The following is a 21,117-nucleotide window of genomic DNA, read 5'->3' on the forward strand; positions in this document are numbered from 1 at the left end:
CTCTTGCTCTGCAGCTGTCAAGCAGGAGGAATGCATCACTTTAAAGCCCCACAGGCTGTTAAGTAGGTCGTGTTCTGGGGACCCTCGATGTGAGCACAACAGCACCTTGAAGCCTCACAAACTTTTAAGCAGGTCCTACTCCAGCAATCTTAGAATGGAAGAACTGGATGGATTGAAGAATCACAAGTTACTCAGCAAGACTTACTCCAATGCCCCTAAATCATCAAAAATGGAGCCTTTCAAGGAGTCCACCATAGCAGAGAGCAGGAGGCTCTCTCTTACCTCAGGGCTTATTGGTATCTTAACACCATCTTCATCATCACCTTCACAAGCTGTTGTGCGTAATGTTTTTTTTAATTCTGCTCATTTTCCTCATATTATTTTCCAAATGTGCTGTTATGCGTATTATGCAAAGGCATTAATACTTAGGACATAGGTTAGTGAGTACATCAGATATCTTGAGTATCTTGGAAGGCAAGACCAAAGGAGTCAGCTTTTTAAGAAGGATTTAAAGACTGTGCATGCACATATATTAAAGTTCTAAAACCAGAATTTGCTTAGATCAAGACAGAGATTTTACATGTCATGCTGAATACATCTCACTGTGCCTGCTGGACGTGGGAAAAGTTCAATCATCCACTTCTTTCCCTGCCTCCTTTCTTGCTGCAGGAAGAAGGGAGAGTGGATGCTTCTGTGTTGCAAAATTTGATTGGTTACACAGGTGTTTTCTCATTTCACTGTTTGCTCCATGGGGGAAGCAACCATCCATTTGCTTCTTTGAGTGCCAGGTCACCCCTCCTTCTTGTCTTTGCATCTGTGGTCATCATCCTAGTTGAAGGAACACAGTCATGATTCAATCCCAAGGTTCTTAAATTTAAGAAAGAGTGGTCAGAATTATTTCTTAGGCTTCTGCCTAAAAAAGTGTGGCTTTTATACTCTAGAGAGAAGAGTGGGTCTCTTTCAAGGCAGCTGTTCTCTGTGTTGGATCTGGAAAGAGGCACTGAGGAGACAGTCCCCTCCACTCCCTTAGTCTGGTGGTACCTTGATGTTCTCAGCAAGAAAAAGCTGATTCTTGCTCAAAATGCTGTACATGTATTCAGAGTGGTTCATTCTGAATAATGACATTGCATTAACTATGCTTTGTCTCCTGGTAAATGAGTTTAATAAGCTGTGAGCTATACTCATCAGATAAAAGCAAGGATACACTATCGTAAAATCATTTCTATACATGCTGTGTGGTTGGTTCCTATAATGTGCACAGCAATATTAACTTAAGCTGAGCCAACAGTCTTGTCATAGTTTAGAGATAATTTTTTTTTCTGAATCAACAGAGTATGTCTTAACATAGCAAGACTTTTTTTTCTCCTTTTTTTTCAATGGGGAAAAGCCCCATTGATTTTGATAAGATAATGAAAAGTTGACTAAGTGGGTTCCTTACTGATGTTATCAGCTGATACAGAAAAAATGCAAGCCCTACTTGGCAATCTATATAAATTACCAGTAATTTATTGTTAGAATGCAGTTACGTTGAGGGAAAATCATCACATACATGGTCAGGTGCAGTCTGGCTGATGTTAGCAGAAGGACATCAGCCATCCATTTCACATTTTACATGCAGGCACCTGAGACATGGGTGCTTAACTGCGATTTGAAGACGAGTGGAATGTGGAAGCACTGAATCAGGACCCTAACTTCTCTGCAGTTCTCAGATAAAATATTTCAATCTCATATATTGATACAATTAGGAGGATTTTTTCTCAAGAGAAAAAAGGGAAAAGTTTCCCCATTAAAAACTAAGACAAATGAAAGGAAATAAGCATATAAACAAAACAAAGCAAAACAAAAAAAACTGTAAATGGAACCGATCTGACTCTTGTTCCAAAAATTTGATTGAGATAGATACCAACCTGAAGTGAATTTTGTATCTTACTGACTCATGTAACAAAAGTTTAATTTATGTTGCTGTGTGTTGAAAGAAAAAGGCAGACAGAATTTATGTAGTGTCTGAGCACAGAGATCAGTTAGCGTGGTGCTTACAGAAGTGATATCTTAGCAAATATAAAAGACAAAGATTTTCAGCAGCTTGGATAGTTAGAATTTAAGGGCAGATGCCAAATGTGAGTTTATTAGAATGGGGTGAAGGTGCTGGTGTTTCCATTTGAGATTAAAGTTTTTGAGGTACTGAGATACAAAACCTAATCACATTTAAGAGCTAAAAAGAAATGCTAAAAATCTATCGCATATTCCACAAACAGTAAGAAACTTGATTATTTGTAATGGCTGGTTTATGCAAATGAGAGATCTTTTTAGATGCAAATATTGTTTAATTAACGTATTTGCACACAAAACGTACAAATGTTTTGCCATTTCCTTATAATTAGTCTGACTACACTGAAGTTGCCTCAACTTTTTCCTTGCAGCAAAATTATGGTGCAAAATGCATTCCGGTACGAGAGCGTGGCTTTCTTGTGCAGGTAGGATATCATATCTTACCCATTTATGAAACACTGCGGGGCATGAGCTAACTGTTAATTATTTTTAAGCAGATGTTGTTATTCTCATTTTCATTGTTCTCAGACTATTGAATTTGCTGAGCAGCGGATACCAGTGCTGAATGAATATTGTGTAGTTTGTGATGAACCCCATGTGTTCCAGAATGGCCCTATGCTGAGGGTAAGTGGTATGCTTGCTGGGAGAAACAATGCATTTTATAGTGCCTCAAATACCAATGGACTGTAGAAACCTGTTATAAAACTGTTGAATTATTTCAGATGCATTTAATCTTAATATCCTTTTAAGCTGAAAAGGTGTAATGCATATTAACTAGATTTTGCTGTAAGTTTGAAAAAAACCTATTGCAGGCAAGGGAGATGGAAATTAGGCTTGTATAATATCTTAGAAACATAAAAGGGGGATATATTTCACCAAACACTATTATGCTACAGTAGTCGCAACTGGATGAGATAGAGAGTAAGTGCATTAAAGTGCTTCCCAAATCTATGGCATCCTTCTGAAAGCTTAGGGTCACTGCAATCCTTGAGCTCTTATCAAGCCATGACCAGGATATTCAGATGCACTAGTGTTAATGCCACGATGCTGTGAAGTTCTTCTGACCTTCTTTTGTCCATGGGCCACTGGAATGAGTCGACCTCCATAATGTGGTAAAAAAGGCAGTAGAGGGAGATGCTCTGTGAAGTGTCTGATGTAGCAGTGACCCAGTCCAGGGTGCCAGTCTCATACCTGTGACAGGATGAGATAAGACAAAGTGACTAATATTTGAGTAGTGAGGTAAGTTTGGATAATGTAATTATTTAAATTATTATGTCTTATCTGTTGTCCATAGAACAAAGGAAACACTAGAATTTATTCCTGTTCACATGATGAATTCCTAAAAGAAAACAGAATGGAAAGTCATCTCCTCTGAACAAAAAATCTTAATTCTTCTTGCTTCCCCACCTTAGAAATTAAAGTACCTCAAAATTACCTTCCTCTGTATTCAGCTTTAAGAGGGGACATTTTAGCTATGTGTTTGAGAGTTTGTCAGGGCTTTGAAACAGGAAAATGCAGACATGTTTGCCACTAAACATATATTCATTGCTGCCTTTGCAAGTGGCATAACCTAGCAAGCTTTCCAAAAATGAAAGTGTGCCATTATATAACCCAGGGAGAAGGAAGCAGTGGGAAGAAATCTTGCATGCTTTGTGTATGCTTCAGTGATTCAATAGGTAATGTAGTGCCATTAACGAATTTGCAGTTCTGTAGAAGGTGAGAAAGGATCTCAGTTTGAATCGAGTATGAACTTGCCAAAGGGTCTTACAGAAATTCGTTCTTCACTCTACAGAGCACTCTAGCAGAGGGAGCCTAAAGCAGTCAGTTGTAGAGTTTATTTACAAACTTCAGCTGCACAACACGTACATACATACATAGATACATTTATAAAATGTGTATAAAGAGAATAAAGAATGACTTAACTGAAAGAGCACTTTATGTTTAATACTGCAACATTGGATCTCAGAAATGCAGCACTTTATTAAGCAGAATGCAGGGGGCTTTTGTGTAAGGCAAGGCTACATGCAGTCTGGTGTCATGTCACTTAATGGTTCTCATATGTAGCATGCCTCATAAAGAGCTTTAGAGTACTCAGAGTAACTTCACCAGGTTTCATAATGATCAGAAGCTTGCCACCATCTGCTTTTAATTTTTAGTTTCTGTGTCTAGATCCTGTTTTCTACAGATGTGCATATCTCAATGCTTAGATAGGCGCTGTCTGTGGTTGGTTGTATCACAAGAGATGCCACAAATGAAATAGCTCTAAATGGTCCACCAGACTTTGTTTAAAGCACAGTTCCACCACACAGATACACACGCTGGTCTCCTTCTATAACAAGATGACTTGTTTAGTGGATGAGGGGAAAGCTGCTGTTGTTCTCTGCCTAAACTTTAGTAAAGCCTTTGACAACATTTCCCACAACATTCTCCTGGAGAATCTGGCTGCTAGTGGCTTGGACAGATGTACTCCATAATCCAAGAGGAAATGCTTAACAACTTGCTACAACACTTAGTCTATAGGACCAGATGGGATCCACCCAGGAATACTGAGGGAGCAGGTGGAAGGGCTCACCAAGCCACTTTGATCATTTATCATCAGCCTGGGGTAACTGGGGAAGTCTCTGTTGACTGGAGGTTAGCAAATATGACATCCACCTACATGGATTCATGGGTTCATGAAAGGCAGGTCCTACTTGATGAGCCTGATCTCCTTCTGTGACAAAATGACCCTCTCAGTGGATGAGAGGAAGGCTGTGGATGTTTTCTACATAAACCATAGTAAAGCTTTGGACACTGTTTCCCACAACACTGTCCTGGAGAAACGGAGGCTGCTCATGGCTTGGACGAGTGTACGCTTCGCTGAGTAAAAAAACTGTATGGATGGCCAGGCCCAAAGAGGTTGTGGTGAATGGAATTAAATCCAGCTGGTGGCTGGTCAAAAGTGGCGTTCCCCAGGGCTCAGTATTGGGGCCTATTCTGTTTAATATTTTCATCAGTGATCTGGATGAGGGGATTGAGTGTACCCTAGGTAAGTTTGCAGACAACACTACGTTGAGCAGTGGTGTTGATGTGCTTGAAGATAGGGTGTTGAAGGAACTTGAAACAGCAGCGAAACCCAAGTAACGACATTACACTGATACAGTTATGGTCGCCCTCATTTATTTGCCCAAATAGCCCAGTTTATGTACAGTTTCAAGCTGTCCACGGGCTTAGCATACACTCAGGATTGGTTAAAAGCTATTGTTCACGCACTCCAAGCTCATTTTTAATTGAATATGAATCACATTGTCTCTGCCAAGCCTCTACCCTGCTTGTAGTTTTTATCCTGTGAATAATCTGCAAAAAGCTACTATAGTATCACTTGTGTTCTTTCCTCTGGCCCTCCAAGGATGCCTCAGGAACACTCTACACTTGTCCTGTCACGTATGCCTTGGCCCTACTGCCTGGGTTGTTCACTTCCCAAAAGATAAAGTCGTGTCCATTGTCTTTCAGAAATTCCTCCACATATCCCCCCTTTTCTTTTTGAACAAGCCAGGCATTGTTAAGAGTTTTCTTAATCATGTGTTGCAAGCAACCTATTAAGCACGGGATACATAACATTAAACACAAAAAGACCAAGCCGAGCAAGATTATTGTTTGTAAGCATCCTTTCAGCCAACCTCCAAGGCCCCATCGTTGAAGCTATCTATTCAACCACCCCCATCCGTCATCCAATTGCAACTTTTTCACTCCATCTTTCAATAACTGGATGCTTCAGTGAATTGACTCTGAGTGATCTGACAAATGAGTTTTCTTAATCATGTGTTGCAAGCAACCTATTAAGCACGGGATACATAACATTAAACACAAAAAGACCAAGCCGAGCAAGATTATTGTTTGTAAGCATCCTTTCAGCCAACCTCCAAGGCCCCATCGTTGAAGCTATCTATTCAACCACCCCCATCCGTCATCCAATTGCAACTTTTTCACTCCATCTTTCAATAACTGGATGCTTCAGTGAATTGACTCTGAGTGATCTGACAAATTCATGCAGCACATACCGTCAAAATCTTCACATCTATGTCCATGACCTAAAAGTAAAAAATCAATTGCTGCACGATTTTGCAGAGTGGCATGCCTTATACTATCTACGTCAGCTAACATCTCACTAAGTGCTATGGAGGTTGCGTTTGTCTGTTTGCTTAACCAGCAACCTAAACGATTCAGCTGGGTCAGGGCCACTGCAGCTGCAATCCCAGGGGTAAAAAAGGAAGCAGGAATTATTTTCGAAGGTCCCCAAAAGTTTATTTGATCTTTGCAGGCACTTGTAAAAGCCTCAGAAATTCCTCCATGGTAGGGAGGCCTTACAGAGGCATCTGGACAGATTGGATTGATGGGCTGAGGCCAAGTGCAATGAGGTTCAGCAAGGGCAAGTGCCATGTGATGCTCTTGGGTCACAATGATGCTACAGGCTTGGAGACAAGTGGCTGGAAAGCTGCCTAGCAGAAAATATCCCGGAGGTGTTGCTCAACAGACAGCTGAAGATGAGCCAGCAGTGTGCCCAGGTGGCCGAGAAGGCCAATGACATCCTGGCTTGTACCAGAAATAGTGGGGCCAGCAGGACTGGGGAAGTGGTTGTCCCTCTACTCACCACTGGTGATGCTAGACCTTGAATACAGACCTTATTGTTCTCTACAAGTACCTGAAAGGAGGTTGTAACAAGGTGGGGGTTGGTCTGTTCTTCCAAGTAAAAAGATAGGACAAGAGGAGATGGCCTCAAGTTCTGCCATGGGAGGTTTAGATTAGGTATTAGGAAAAATGTCTTCACCAAGATGGTTGTAAAACACTGGAAGAGGCTGCTCAGGTGAGTGATAGAGTCACCATCCCTGGAAGTATTTAAAAGATACATTGATGTGGTGCTGAGGTATGTGGTTTATGGGTTAATAGTTGGACTTGGTGATCCTTTGCAGCCTAATGATTCTATGATTCTATGTCTGGGTATGTATATCCTTAATAATAAGTCTCCCTTCTACCTTTTGGACCTTTTTTTTCTCGACAGAGAAGGCATATGAATTTACAAAAGCATAGCGAAGTTATTGGTTGAGAATTTATTTTAAGATGTATTTAGGGTTTATTTTCTGGTATTTAATGGAGTTTTACAGAATTGCAAAGAAGCCAGTAAGGAATTTGATTCTGTGATCCTTGAGTATGTCAGCCTGATATCTTTCCTGAACTATGGCATAGTTTAATTAATTGTATTGATGTGCAGTTGATAAAATTCAACAATTGCCATCAAACAGTAATTACATTTTTCTAAGATTGTAAAATCTCATGCATGGGTATAATTTTTTTTGTGCAGGTTATTAATGACTTGCATGGTTCAGATGTCTCATCCTCAGGACATCTGAAGATACCATGTGAAACCCAGAGAAAATTTTTCCTTTCTGCCTATTTGCTCTACAGGCTATGTTGTTATCTTAGTTATGAAGTATCATTCAATCAATCAGTCTCTCTCAGTACAGGCTTTCTTCTCATTTTTGTGTTTCTTTTTCTTACATAACTTTCTCTGGGGGATGTTCCGGTTTTAATACATATTTCAGTTTACTGTGTTTTCTTAAAATCCCAACATCTTCTTTCCCATAAGCTAAAAGCAACTTGATGGCAATAAGATGTGTCTTTTTATATAGCTTAATTAAGACACAAGATCCACATGGCAGACATACCATTGTATGGAATGTTTCTGTTGCAGATTACCTGCATAACAGTTGCATATGCTTGGCTTTATGCTGTTACAGCAGAGTTGTCTTCTTCCAGAGCCCATGGCACTGATCTAATCATGCAGGTGTTCACTGCTGGTTCAGGAGTCCTGTTGTACTCAGGAATCTTGGGGTGTTGTTTGGATGTCTTTGTCACTCATTGAAGATGAATAAAGATGCTAGGTTAGTGACCTAATGAAGGACAAAATTCTTAGATTTCTCTTAGGAATTTCTTCACAGAGCAAAGTATGGAACTTTCAGGGCAAGTTTTATTTTGAGCTCCAAAACCTCCCTGAAATACAGAAGACCAGAATTACAGATCCAATTCTTCTGTGTATTGCAGCAGTGTGAGTGGATGAAAACACATTATGAAGACAAGGTAACTTCAAAACACTCATAAACCTAGTGGACTAACAGGAAACTACAGCCATATTACTATGAAGGCAAAGGACAAAAATTCTCTGGTATAGTAGAAGGAGTCTTATAAAAGTAGTATAAGGCATCATGAATCTGTAACTGTCTTCTTTTATAAAAGATTGATGGTTCACTGCTTCATTCCATCATCTTTCTAAAAAACAATGGTAATTGTTTAATGCTTTCTGTATGTCTTCACATTTTTCCCATATGAGAGGAGTGTGAATGAAATTTCTCATCATAGCATTTCTTTAGGATTTATTTCAGAACACAGTGAGGTCTAATGATTACTTATAGTGCACTCAAAATTATGAAAGATAAATTGGATGTTTAGAGACACACAAGTACACAGAATGTCACTGAAACCTGAAAATTTACTGAAAACACTACATGGATGGCATGATTTGCAATCTTTCTGCAAAGCAGAGGAAAAATTCAATGAATACATGGATCCTAAGAAGAAAATGTGTTATTTAACCCCTTCTATAATATAGACCATACTATTTCACGCAGTTATTCCTAATAGTAGTCTGAATCCTAACTTTTTCACTCTTCATAGAAGGATTTCTTAATCCTTCAGCTTTGAAATCATTAACGAGAATTGGGGCTGCAGCCTTTTTACCCAGACAGGTCCCTTATCTCTTGTAAAGAATCACGGTGCATCCTCGTGCAAGGGGACCAGTGCCTTTTCTGAACTAGTTCTTTGCACAGCTTTGAAAAACAGTGGGAAGTAAAAGGACAGGCACAGGTTTTGTGCTGAGGAGATACAGAGGAGGTAGACCCTGTAAACCTACTGAGAACAGTAAGAGTCTGCTCACTTGAACTGTTAGTCTTGTGTTACTGTTTTTGAATTTGTTCTCAACACAGAAGTTGTTTGTGAGATGTGCTGTTATTTGCAATTAATGGCTACATTTGAATTGTTTCAAAAAATGTATATTGAAATGCTTTTTTTCTGACATTTTCATACAGTTATTATATCTTTCATATATCTGTTGTTAAAACAGATAAATAGATTGTCCAGATTTCTATCAAACTACCCTATTATACTAAATATTAGAATTAAACTTAGGAATTATTAACATATTCCGCAAAGCCCATTCTGAAGTACTGAGATACTCTTCCCCTGAGGCATGTGTCTCTATTGAAATGGTCCTGAAACTGGAGTTTGTTTCATCCAGTGTCTTTGATTTCATTGGTTTTGAAAATCTCCAAGGATGAAGACCCCACAACCTCTCTGACCAGTCTGCTTCAGTGCTTGATAAAGCTTTTGAGAAATCTAATTTTAGCTTTATCTAAAACTTTAAAGTTTAAATTAAGCTACTTCTGTATGAGAGAATAAAAGTACTAACTGACCTCCAAGGATACTTTTCAAGCATACAACCTGGCTCATCTAGCTAAAAAATGTATTTTCCAAAGTAGATATAATAATGTACTAAAGAAACTTCACCATTATTTGGTTCTGTATTAGACACTGTTAACTTTTTTTTGATGCTATATGAAATTGTTCCTGTTATTTTAGAACTTATAATCTAGGGAAGGAGTAAGTCACATTTTAATAATGCAACAGTTTTGCTATAAGAGTAGAAAGATTTCTTGTTCTAGGAATTCACCATGTACTTTTATTACAAACATTTAAATATAATGAGATCATGAGTCTTCAGCAAAAGTGGTTGTTATATTTAAGGATCTGATTAAAAGAAGTATAATAAAAATATATTATCATATACTACCATATTCAAAGACTGGAAAAAAGCAAATGTCACTCCTCTTATCAAGAAGGGGAGGTGACAGAGACCTGCAGATTGATCACCCTCACCTCAGTCTCTGGGAAGGTGAAGGAGCAGCTAAGCCTGGAAACCATTTCCAGGCACAGTAAGGGCAAGAAAATTATCAGAAGTAGTCCACATGGTTTCATGCTTGAAAAGCTTGATAAACTTCTGTGATGCAATGACTAGTTTGGTAGCTGAGGGGAAAGCAATGGATATTGTCTACATGGACCTCAGTAATGCCATTGACACTGTCTCATAAGATCCTCATAGACAAGCTGTTGGTGCCAGAGCTGCGTGAGGAGATAGTGAGCTAGACTGAAAGCTTGATGAATGGCTGGGCCTGGAGGCTGATGACCAGTGGCACAAAGTCTAGTTGGAGGCCAGTAACTACTGGTTTACTCCAGGTGTTAGTACTGGATCCAGTCCTGTTTAATATTTTCATTAATCATCTGGATGTTGGAGCAGAGTGTACCCTGAGCGAGTCTGAAGATGATACAAAACTGGGGAAAGTGGGTGATACTCCAGGTCAATGGGGTGCCATTCAGAGGAACCTTGAAAGGCTGGAGAAAGGGCCTGGCAAGACTCTCATAGAGTTCAACATGAGTAAATACAAAGACCTGCACCTAGAGAGGAGAAACCCCAGGCACCAATATATGCTTAAGGCCACTCGACTGGAAAGCAGCTTGGCAGAAAAGGACCTGGGGGTCCTTTTGGATACAAAATGGAACATGAGCCAGCAATTTGTTCTTGCAGTAAGGAAGGTTAATGGCATCCTGGGCTGCATTAAATAACGGAATTACTAGCAGGTGGAGGGAGGTTATTCTTGACCTGTTCCCAGTACTGGGGATGCCAAATCTGGAGTACTGTGTCAAGTTTTGGGCTCCTCAATGCAAGAGGGAGAGGGAGCTACTGTAAAGAGTCCATTGAAGGCCCACTAAGATGATTAAGGGACTGGAGTATCTCACATAGGAGGGGAGGCTGAGGGAGCTGGGACTGTTCAGCCTGAAAAAGAATGCTCAGGCAGAATCTTATTGATGTCTAGAAATACCTGAAGGGTGGGTGTCAAGAGGATGGGACCAGACTTTTTTCAGCGGTGCCCGGTGATAGGATGAGATAATGGGCACAAAACCACAGGAAGTTCCATTAGAACACAAGGAAACACTTTTCTACCTTTTTCACCATTTCTGAGGGAACAGGCTGCCCAGAGAGGTTGTGGAGTTTCCATCCTTGAAGACGTTGAAAAGTCATCTGTACATGGCCCTGGGCAACTGGCTCTGGGAGAGCCTGCTTGACCAGGGGCGTTGGACCAGATAACCTCCAGAAATCACTTCTAACCTAAATCATTCTGTAATTCTCTGATCATATGCAGCTTTTACATAGTATAGTTTGTGTGGCAAATGTCAGTCTTAGTGTCTATGACTTCCCAAATTCCTCATTAACAAATACTAAAGCCGTTGGTAAAACAGCATCATTGAATAGATTTTAAAGACCCGTGAGACAAAAATACAGGACATAAAAAAGATCTCAGAATATATTAAATAATTTTTCTTGCATTCAGGAATTCTTTTTAGAGTGCCATCTTGTGTTGAAACCTCAGACTAAGGCTGCTTTAGAATAAAGCAGAAAATAGGAAAAAGACTCAGCAAAACAAAATATTGAATTCATTGAAATCTGTATGGTAGTACAGATGTCTCTGAGGTTTAAAGTTTTGCCCTTAAAATATGATCAGTCAAATACTATAAAAATATATTTGTAATATTGGTAATTCTTGATACATCCGTTCTTATATTAGTAAGTTTACATTTTTAGAATGTTTTTCATCCCAAAGTGCTTAGTTATGATTTATCCATTATGTAGATGAATATTTAATCTAAGTACAGTTATTTTTAAATATATGTTTTAGTATAAAGCAAAAACATATCAATAAAGGTTATTGAAATACAAAGATGAATTTTAATTTTAATAAATCATAGATTTTAAAAATCCATTATGAGCTGGTGTTAGATGCTTCACTTAGAAATATAGGCCATGGCAGAGTAGGCAGAGGTGCGTTAAACTTGCCTTTCAAGATAATATTGATTATTAATAACTAAAATTTGCTCAAACTCTGAAGCTTGATTCTTGATTCTGAAGCTGTAATTCTGCAGGATTTAAGTAAATACAGAAATCACACATTTTGGGCGTAAATCTTTAACTTGTAGTTCTATGACAGTGTGTTCTAAGATACATTTTACCAGAAACTTTGTTTCATCAATTTTGAAATAAATTCACCCTTCTCTTATACTCTAGGAAGCTTAAAAGCTTTAAACACGTAAACATGCTTTGCCCTAGTTGTCTTGCAGAGAATGAGAACTTTACATATGATATTTAAGCAACACTAGCAGAAAATATGCAAGTGCCTCATCAGTGCCTGACCTTCAGGTACTGCTTTTACCTCATGTGTCAGATCTGTAGATACAACTCAGGTTTCTGTAGCATTTGTTAATTCATCTGACAGTGTAGCTTAGAGTTGTAGGCTATGAGGAAGCTGAAAGAGAGCCTTTCCTACAGCTCTGGAATATCCTTAAGAATTAGTAATGTTATTCTTACTGCTCAAAATGTAACTGATCATTAGGTAATATGGGCTCAGGTGATAGAGAATTAGCAACTGATCTTATTTTCCCTTTCCTTACAAATATAGGTAAGACAGTGAAAAATCTATAACTGATACAAACTGATAAACCTTATGAACTTGAAAGCTCACTTGCAAAAGAGAGCTTTACCTACTAGACTCTTTTCTCTCCTTCCTTTTCTCTTGCCTGCTTTTTCCCACTCTCTTTCTTTCTCTGTCTTTCCTTCTCTTCTCTTCTCTTCTCCTCCCCTCCCATCCCCTCCTTTTTTCCTCTTTACCTTTTCCCTTCTCTTTCCCAGCTTCAATGTTATGACTACTGTGTTACATCCTCATCCTTCTGGTGAGTGTAATGGAAAGGAAGAGACAAGTTCATTCTACAGAAAAAATACCTACTACCATGGATTAAAGTAGAAAACAGAACTGAGTTTTGAAGGTAGATTTCATCTCCATGCCTGTTACTTCCTTTAGAAGAAGTGAGATGGTCACTAACGATTTCACATTTACCATTTGTTACATTTGCTGTAAGTCAGGCTATGAGCCTTCCCTGGGTTTCTTTTTTTTTACGTCAGGAGTTTTTAGGTGTGCCAGTCATGTTGCAGCCTCATTAGTGTCTGTGTAACATCCCTCAGGATACAGGAAGGGGTGGCACATTGCTCTTTTGGGCACAGCTGCAGCACACATTAGAAAGCAGCAAGATAGATCAATATTTGCTATGAAAGTTTCAGCTTTTTTGAATTGAATGAATGTCTGGAAAATATTTTAAGTAGTGTATGAGTCTGGGAACCAGAACATGTAATACTGAGGTGGTTTGCCTGTCTGTTGTTCACAGGCACTGCTGTAAGAAGTGACACTTGGATTGTAAGATGGAAACTCTGGTTGAAACCTTTTTCATCACAGCAGCAGATGGGTGGGTGCTACTGAGAATGAGAATGGGAGTGGCTAAAGGAAAACTGAAAAACTGAGAAGCTCAAAAAAGCCTTTCTGCTTCTGTCAGTGCCTTCTGCTTCCAAACATTTGCAGTCTCGCATTAAATGCCCAGCTCTTATTTCCTTCTGGCTTTTCCCCACTGCAATAATTCTACTTCTAAATGGTCTTTCAGCACCAATGATCTTCACTTAGCTAGTATTTTTGTGGAAGTCAATGGCCTCATGTCATTCTTCTCCTTTCATGTAAAAAACATATGTGAGACCACTAGCAGCTGCTGTTGTTGAAGAGGAGTTACAGCTGCCCTCTTCAGGTAGCTGAAAACTAAGTTGCCCAGCTAGTCAACTCCATGTGCCCTTAAGGTGCCAGTTGTGATCTGTTAGATTCACTGTGCACCTAAGATTAAATTTGTGTTTGTAAGTGCGTACTTAAGTGTATAAGCTCTATTTTGTCACATATTTTCCCTTTGAAAGCAATGGAAACCAGTAATCCAATAGAAGTTGGATATTCTGTAACTTTGTGGATGTGGATCCAGTAAGAACGTGTCTATACTTATGTGTCTGTACACAAAAGTTCTTAGAAAGCTCAGCTTCCTGACTACTATGTGTATGTGAACCAAAACAGAGCATCAAAAAATTGACACTGGAACAATGTAGCTTTTATAAACGTGTTAGTGGGGTTGTTTTTGTATGTTTACTGTGGCTAGGGACATTTCTTATATCTATGATATGAAGTCAGAACAAGGCTGTTCCTGCCCCAGGGGCTCACATCCTATTGTAAGAGAAGAGGCAAGCAGACACCATAAAGGAAAACATACTGGCAGTATGCAGAACATTAGCAGCCCCAAATCCAAATTTTCCCATAAAGCTTGTGATTTTCTTTAAGCTCTGTCTGTCTATAATTGGTTTATTAATTTCGTTTTTTTATGCTTTCATCAGTTCTAGCATTCACAATTGCAGACAAACCCAAATTAAGGACATATAACACAATATATGTCACCATCATGTGACATGCAAAAGCCTTCCAAATGTCTGTGTGTTAATTGTAAGCCAGTCTTTTTGTTTAGGGGGGGGAAGAAAGGAGTTTAAATTGCTGAACTTAACTAGTGACTGGAGTAAACAACAGTGAAATGTTCATATGAACATTTCTTGGAACACTCTACTAACATTTGTGGGAAATTCAAGTTAAAAGCATCTGATATGGTTAAATTTGGTTAAATTTTGAAATCTGAAGAAATTTCAGAAGCAGAATCTAAATGTGCTCTTGAAATGGTTGGAGTTTGGGTTAGAAGGCATTCAGGATCCCTATGTGAAGGCAGGCTATTGAAGTGTTCATGTAGCTACAAGGTTTTAATTATTTTTCCCATTAGACTGCAAAGCCAAAATTTCAAAAGGCCATAAAGTTTCAGCAAATATATGATATCAAAAGAATTGCAAAGGCCTTAACTGTAATGTAATGTCTGTCTGTCTTCAGATCTCAAATTTTGTTGTCTTACTCTCCTCCTATCTACAGTTCTCCAGCCTTGAGGTCTTAGTTGCAGTGTCCGCCTGAGAGAAGAAAGGCCTTTCAAATGTCAAACATACATGCATTTTCCTAACTTTCCCCTTCCAGATGCTCAGACATTTCTGGGATCATAACACAAGGGAAAAAAAAGAAAAGGCCAAAGATGACAAATCCCATGTTCTCTTTGCCATCTTTAAGTCTCAGGTTAACTTACTTTGTTGAGGTTGTAATAAAAATTTAAAAAATAAGTATTTTTGTAACTCTTTTCTTTATGGCAAGCATGGCTGAACTTAGATTGCTCTGGAATAAAAGCAATTCTCTGTGTAGTGCTGGCATTACCACAGTCAAGATGGTAGTGCCACCGTGCTTCTTCAAGAAAGCAAATGATGTAACAACCTTCTAAATGTGGAAAACCTATGAATAATGGCAATAATAAATACTTTTTGTCTAGTGTGGCATAGCACAGTGAATTGGATCACGTTAGTCTTCATCTAGTGCCTAATGCAATGTAACATAGCAGCTAAAATAAATCAAATGGATGACACTTTATTTGACTTGAAGGATGATAGTTCTTGTAAAGCGACTGATGTGAGAATGTCCATGCAATAGATTTCAGATGTTTATTGAAGTCCTGAATCTTTGAAATCCAGCAAATGCATATTTTAAGGGCTCTGAAAGAAGTTATTACAAATACAGCAGTATGCTTATTACTGACAAAGCTGTTGCCTGAAACAGAATTCAGCTAAATTTTATGTTTTCTTTGTGTGTTTGATTAATTTTTTCATTTCTGCAAGTGCTTCCTAGAGACATTGGCTTGAACATCAAAGTTCAAAGATTATGAACGTCATAAAGCTATGAATGCTTTAGTGATTATCATGGTAGTTAGACTCAAAATTTTTTGTTACAAAAGTTCCGTAGTACCCATTCTAAGTTTCAGTGAGCTAGAGTTTAATAATATAGACTCAAAGAAATAGTATCCAAAAAATAATTTGTATCTTTTTCAACACTGTAATAAAGAATATGTTTATCGGGGACAATTTTAAGGAAGGCTTTAATTTGTCTTTCATTCTTGTATTTCTTTGAACTGTTTGTTCATTTTCAAGTCCTGCAACAATTCATTGTGTGAGTCATTACTTGAACATTCAAAAAAATTAATTGCTAATTATCTTTCAGTCAATAAGCATGGAGTTGCTGTAAGGGTTGTAACCAGTTAGGAAACTTATGAACTCATGCCTATTCTCTTTACTTAAAGCTGTGTTCTTTTTTTTGTTTTGTTTTGTTTGTGTGTTTTTTTTTTTTTCCCCTGCTTTATTTGCTTTATGAAAGCAGAATGCTAAATTCTCACTCAATATGCAGTTCAAATAAGGTTTTTATTTGATTGCTGTGATGGCACTGTGAATTAGGTTTTTAAAAAATATAAGCAAAAAACTGGTTCAACAGCAAGGTTTTTCTATTTACATTTTTAATATCGGAAAAAAGAGTGAAGGCACCTTTTCTAATTAAAAGGTGGCCTTCTCAAATAGAGTTTATTCTATAAAAGTGCAAGGAATTTTCTTAAAGGTTACAAATAAATTGTTAAATTAATTAAAAATTAAATTAAAAGTAGTGTCTTCTAGACTACTTTTTTTTCTGTGTTCTCAACAGCAGAATAGCAACCTGTGAAGAATAAATGTGCATTTGTGTTCAGCTCTGGGTCCCAGCACAAGAAGGCCGTGGACCTGCTGAAGCAGGTCCAGAGGAGGGCCACAAAGATGATCTGAGAGGGATGGAGCACCTGTCCCATGAAGACAGGCTGAGAGAGTTGGCGTTGTTCAGCCTGGAGAAGAGAAGGCTTTGGAGAGACCTTATGACAGCAGCTTTACAGCACCCAAAGCAGGCCTACAGGAAGGATGTGGAGGGACTCTATCAGAAAGTGTAGTGATAGGACAAGGGGTAATGGTTTCGAACTGAAAGAGGGTAGATTTAGACTAGATATAAGGAAGAAATTCTTTACTGTAAAGATGGTGAGGCATTGGAAGAAGTTGCCCAGAGAAGTTGTGGATGCCCCCTCCCTGGAACTGTTCAAGGTTCAATCATGTTGGTTGAATGGGACTTTGAGCAGTGTGGTCTAGTGGGAGGTGTCCCTGCCTGCGGCAGAGGGGAGTTGGAACTAGATGATCTTTAAGGTCCCTTCCAAACCAAACCACTCTATGATTTATGAAGGGAGTGTGCCCCACTAGTTTCTGAATTTGTTCTCCATTAATTTTAATTATGTAGGAAGTTTTCAGTCTGATAGGGTAGTATTAGGGACATCTGGGTGCAGTGCCTATAATTTTGGTTTTGCAGTCTGGATTTCTTTTAAGTTTAGCCTCTGTGAGTACTTAGGAGTTCTAAAGTTCTTCATTCTTGTTCTTCAGAGTATTAAAGTGCTTCTCTAATGTATATTCTTCAATAATTGTCATGCATTTGTAATTTGAAATTAATGTTGCTGTTGATATCTGACGGGGAAAAAAAATCAACATTAAATGTGTTTAAATGTGTTGGGTTTTGTTATAGATATTACATGATAAAACCAAAGCCTCAAAAGTAGAACAAAAATATAATCGACTTTCTTTCTCTGCGTAGCCCACTGTTTGTGAACGGGAGCTCTGTGTATTTGCTTTCCAAACATTAGGAGTGATGAACGAAGCTGCTGATGAAATTGCCACTGGGGCTCAGGTAGAATTATTTAATGCTTATTACATGTATGATTTTTGTATAGCATACTGTCTTCTCAGTCTCTTCTAGTATTTATTTGCCTTGTATTCCCTGTGTGAGTACTGTTTGGTAGGTATGGTTTATTTGTCCACTCTTGTAGCTGTAAATACATTGTTTTGTATATGGTGTTTTCTAATGGTACTAATGAGGTGCTTCCATTGTTTTGCTTCCATGTAATTAGAGTAGCCCTGTTTTCTTTTTCTGTTGTATTCAATTGGGTCACCTGGGTTGTTAATAAAGGCAGCCATTGTTATCTGGAGATAATTCCCATTTATTTTCACCTAATGAGCCATTACTACTCTCATGCAGTTAATAAGCTACTTCCTGTTCATGGTGTTGAGATGCAGCTATCCACTAAGCATCTGTTGTTTTGATCATTAAATAACAGTGGGAAAGTCCTTGCTGATGTTGCTACATAGGTTTTTTTCCCTCTCTTCTCAAGGATCATGAATTTAGTATAAGCTTGCTTCCTGGCTCGAAGTTCTGTTTTCAATGTAGTTCTAACTTATTCATTGTTTTCTTTCATAAGTTTGTATGTGCCTTAAAACAAAGTGTTTTAAACTATGTTTCCAGATCACCATGTAATCTTAGATTACAGTAAATTCAAAAGTTAAAAGATCTTATGATTAAAATCCTTTTAAGATGTTAAGTTAAAAGCTTACACAACTTACAGAAAAGTGCATTCCTGTCTGATTTTCTGTGTCAGTCACATGTGCATTTACATAGTAAGCAACATGATTTCTTTGGAAGAGCAAATGTTCAGTGAAGTTAACCTTAACTTCCACTAGTGAGTCTAGTCACTGGAAATAAACTATTCAGCTAAGTGCCTGAATGCCACCTAAAGGGATATCCTCAAAGGAGGAAACTTGCAGCAGTGTACACCAGCTTCTTCATTTGAGAATATGACTGCAGGATCTGAGCAGCAGCTCTTCATCTGACATCTGAAGACTGTTAGATGGCTCTTTTTGCAACTTCTACCATACCAAATGTTTGGATACCTGTCTAAGCTTGTAAGAAATGGTGAAAGGAGTGCTGATGAAGCCCCACCTCTTTCTCACCTGAAGACTTCTGGAGACCTCAGCTAAGTTTCTGGGAAGCTTGAGTTTTCTTTTTTTAATTCAGGCACCTACATGGTACCTTACACATACATTTAGAATCACAGAATAGTTTGGGTTGAAAAGAACCTTTCAAGGTCATCTAGTCAAACTCTCTTGTAATGAGCATGGACATCTTCAACTAGATATGGTTGCTCAGAGTCCCATCCAAACAGATCTTGACTGTTTCCAATGGTGGAGCATCTACCACCTCTCTGGTCAACCTGGGCCAGTGTTACACCAGCCTCATTTTAAAAAATTTCTTCCTTCTATCTAGCCTGATTCTGCCTTCTTTTAGTTTAAAATCATTACCTCTTACCCTGTCACTACAGGCCCTGCTGAACCCCATCTTTCTTATAAACCCCCTTTATGTACTGAAAGGCCACAGAAGTATCTCCCTGGGCCTTTCTGTTCTCCAGACTGAACAATCCTAACTCTCAGCCTTTTCTCATAGGAGAGGTGTTCCAGCCCTCTGATGATTTTTGTGGACCTTCTGGGGACCCACTCCAAAAGGTCCATGTCCTTCTTGTGCTGAGGACTCCAGAGCTGGACACAGTACTCCAGATGGGGTCTTACCAGAGTGGAGGAGAGGGGCAGAATCATGTCCCTTCAACTGCTGGCCACACTTCTTTTGATGCAGCCCAGGATGCAAATTGCATTTCTGGGCTATGAGCGAACATTGCTGGCTCATGTCCTGGTTTTCATCCACCAGTACCCCCAAGTCCTTCTCTTCGGGGCTGCTTTCAACCACATCATCCCCCAGCCTGTATAGATGCTGAAGATTGCCACAACGCAGGTGCAGGACCTTGAACTTGACCTTGTTGAACCTCATGAAGTTCACATGGGCCCACTTCTCAAGACTGTCCAGGTCCTTCTGGGTGGCATCCCATCTCTGGCATGTCAAATGCTTTAAGCTTGATGTCATCTGCAAACTTGCTGAGGCTGCACTCGATCCCACTGAAGACTGATGAATATGATAGAGCACTGGTCCCAATATGACACCCCTGAGGAACACTGCTCATCACTGGTCTGTGTCTGGGCACTGAGACATTGACCAGTACCCTGTAGATGCAGCCATCCAACCAATTCCTCATCCACCAAACAGTCCACCCATCACATCTGTATAAAGGATGTTGTGGAGACCTTGTCAAAGTCCAGACAGACAACATGCATAGCACTTCCTTTTTCCACTGGTATAGTCATTCCATCAAAAAAGGCCACTAGGTTGGTTGGGGCAGAACTTGCCCTTGGTAAAGACTGGCTGTCTCCAGTCACCTCCCTGCCCTCAATGTCTTAGCATAGCTTCTAGGAGGATCCACTCCATGGTCTACCCAGGCACAGAGGGGAGGCTGACAGGTTGGTAGTTCCAAGAGTCCTCCTTTCTACACTTCTTAAAAATGGGTGTAACTTTTCACTTTTTCCTGTCGCCCAGGATTTCACCTGACTGCCTTGACTTTTCAAATGTCATGGAGAGCTGCTTGATAACTACATCAGCCAATTTCCTCGCGACTCTGGGATGCATCTTGTCAGGTCCCATAGACGTATGTATGTTCAGGTTCCTCAGGCAGACTTGAACTTCATCTTCTTTTAAAGTGGGAGGGACTTTTCTCCCTGTCACTGCCTTGAGGTTCATCCATTTGAGAGACAGGGGAAGAGAGGGTGCCAGTAAACTGAGGCAAACTGCTGGTTGAGTTTCTCAGCCTTCTGCTTGTCCATTGTTACCAGTTTGCCAGTTCTGTTCATCACTGGCAGTACACTTTGTTTGACCTTCCTTTTCCGGCTGACATGCCAACAGAAGCCCTTCTTATGATTCTTTGCATCCCTTGCCAAGCTCAGTTCCAGCCACTTCATGGCCTTTCTGATCCAAACACAACTGGGCAGCATCCTCAGACTCTTCCCAAAATACCCATCCCTGCTTACACTGCGTGTGCATTTTCTTCTTGCCCTTTAGTTTGACCAGTAGGTCTCGACTAACCCATGCTGCTCTCTTGCCTTCCTTGCCTGATTTCTTACACAGGGGGATTGAGAGCTCTTGTGCTGTATGAAGAGCACCCTTAAAGATCTGCAAGCTCTGTTCTGTCCCCTTTTCTTTGAGGGCTGTTTCCCAGGGGGGCCCTAATGACTAACTCCTTCAACAGCTGGAATTTTGCTTTCCTAAAGTTATGGAAAAATTAGATACAAACTTTATCGGTACATTACATGTACATTGTATATTAGGTATAAACAAGTAGATCTCACTTCTGTTTTTAAATAAAGCTGACAGGAAAGGTGGTCCTGATTAG

General features: G+C 39.3%; 1 protein-coding gene across 1 annotated transcript in view; it reads left to right on the top strand.

Moving 5' to 3' along the window:
- PARP8 (poly (ADP-ribose) polymerase family, member 8) overlaps positions 1-21,117 on the top strand; it is a gene marked incomplete at both ends in the record, with an annotated part of 58,710 nt that overhangs the window by 25,335 nt on the left and 12,258 nt on the right. The window contains 4 exons of the mRNA XM_008941822.1: positions 1-337; positions 2,421-2,474; positions 2,578-2,673; positions 17,610-17,702. The exon at positions 1-337 is cut by the window's left edge and continues 255 nt beyond it. Coding sequence (XP_008940070.1) covers positions 1-337; positions 2,421-2,474; positions 2,578-2,673; positions 17,610-17,702 — 580 coding nt within the window. The remainder of the gene's footprint in view (positions 338-2,420; positions 2,475-2,577; positions 2,674-17,609; positions 17,703-21,117) is intronic.

Source organism: Merops nubicus, unplaced genomic scaffold (assembly GCF_000691845.1).
Source record: "Merops nubicus isolate BGI_N331 unplaced genomic scaffold, ASM69184v1 scaffold19176, whole genome shotgun sequence".
Classification (NCBI taxonomy): Eukaryota; Metazoa; Chordata; class Aves; order Coraciiformes; family Meropidae; genus Merops; species Merops nubicus.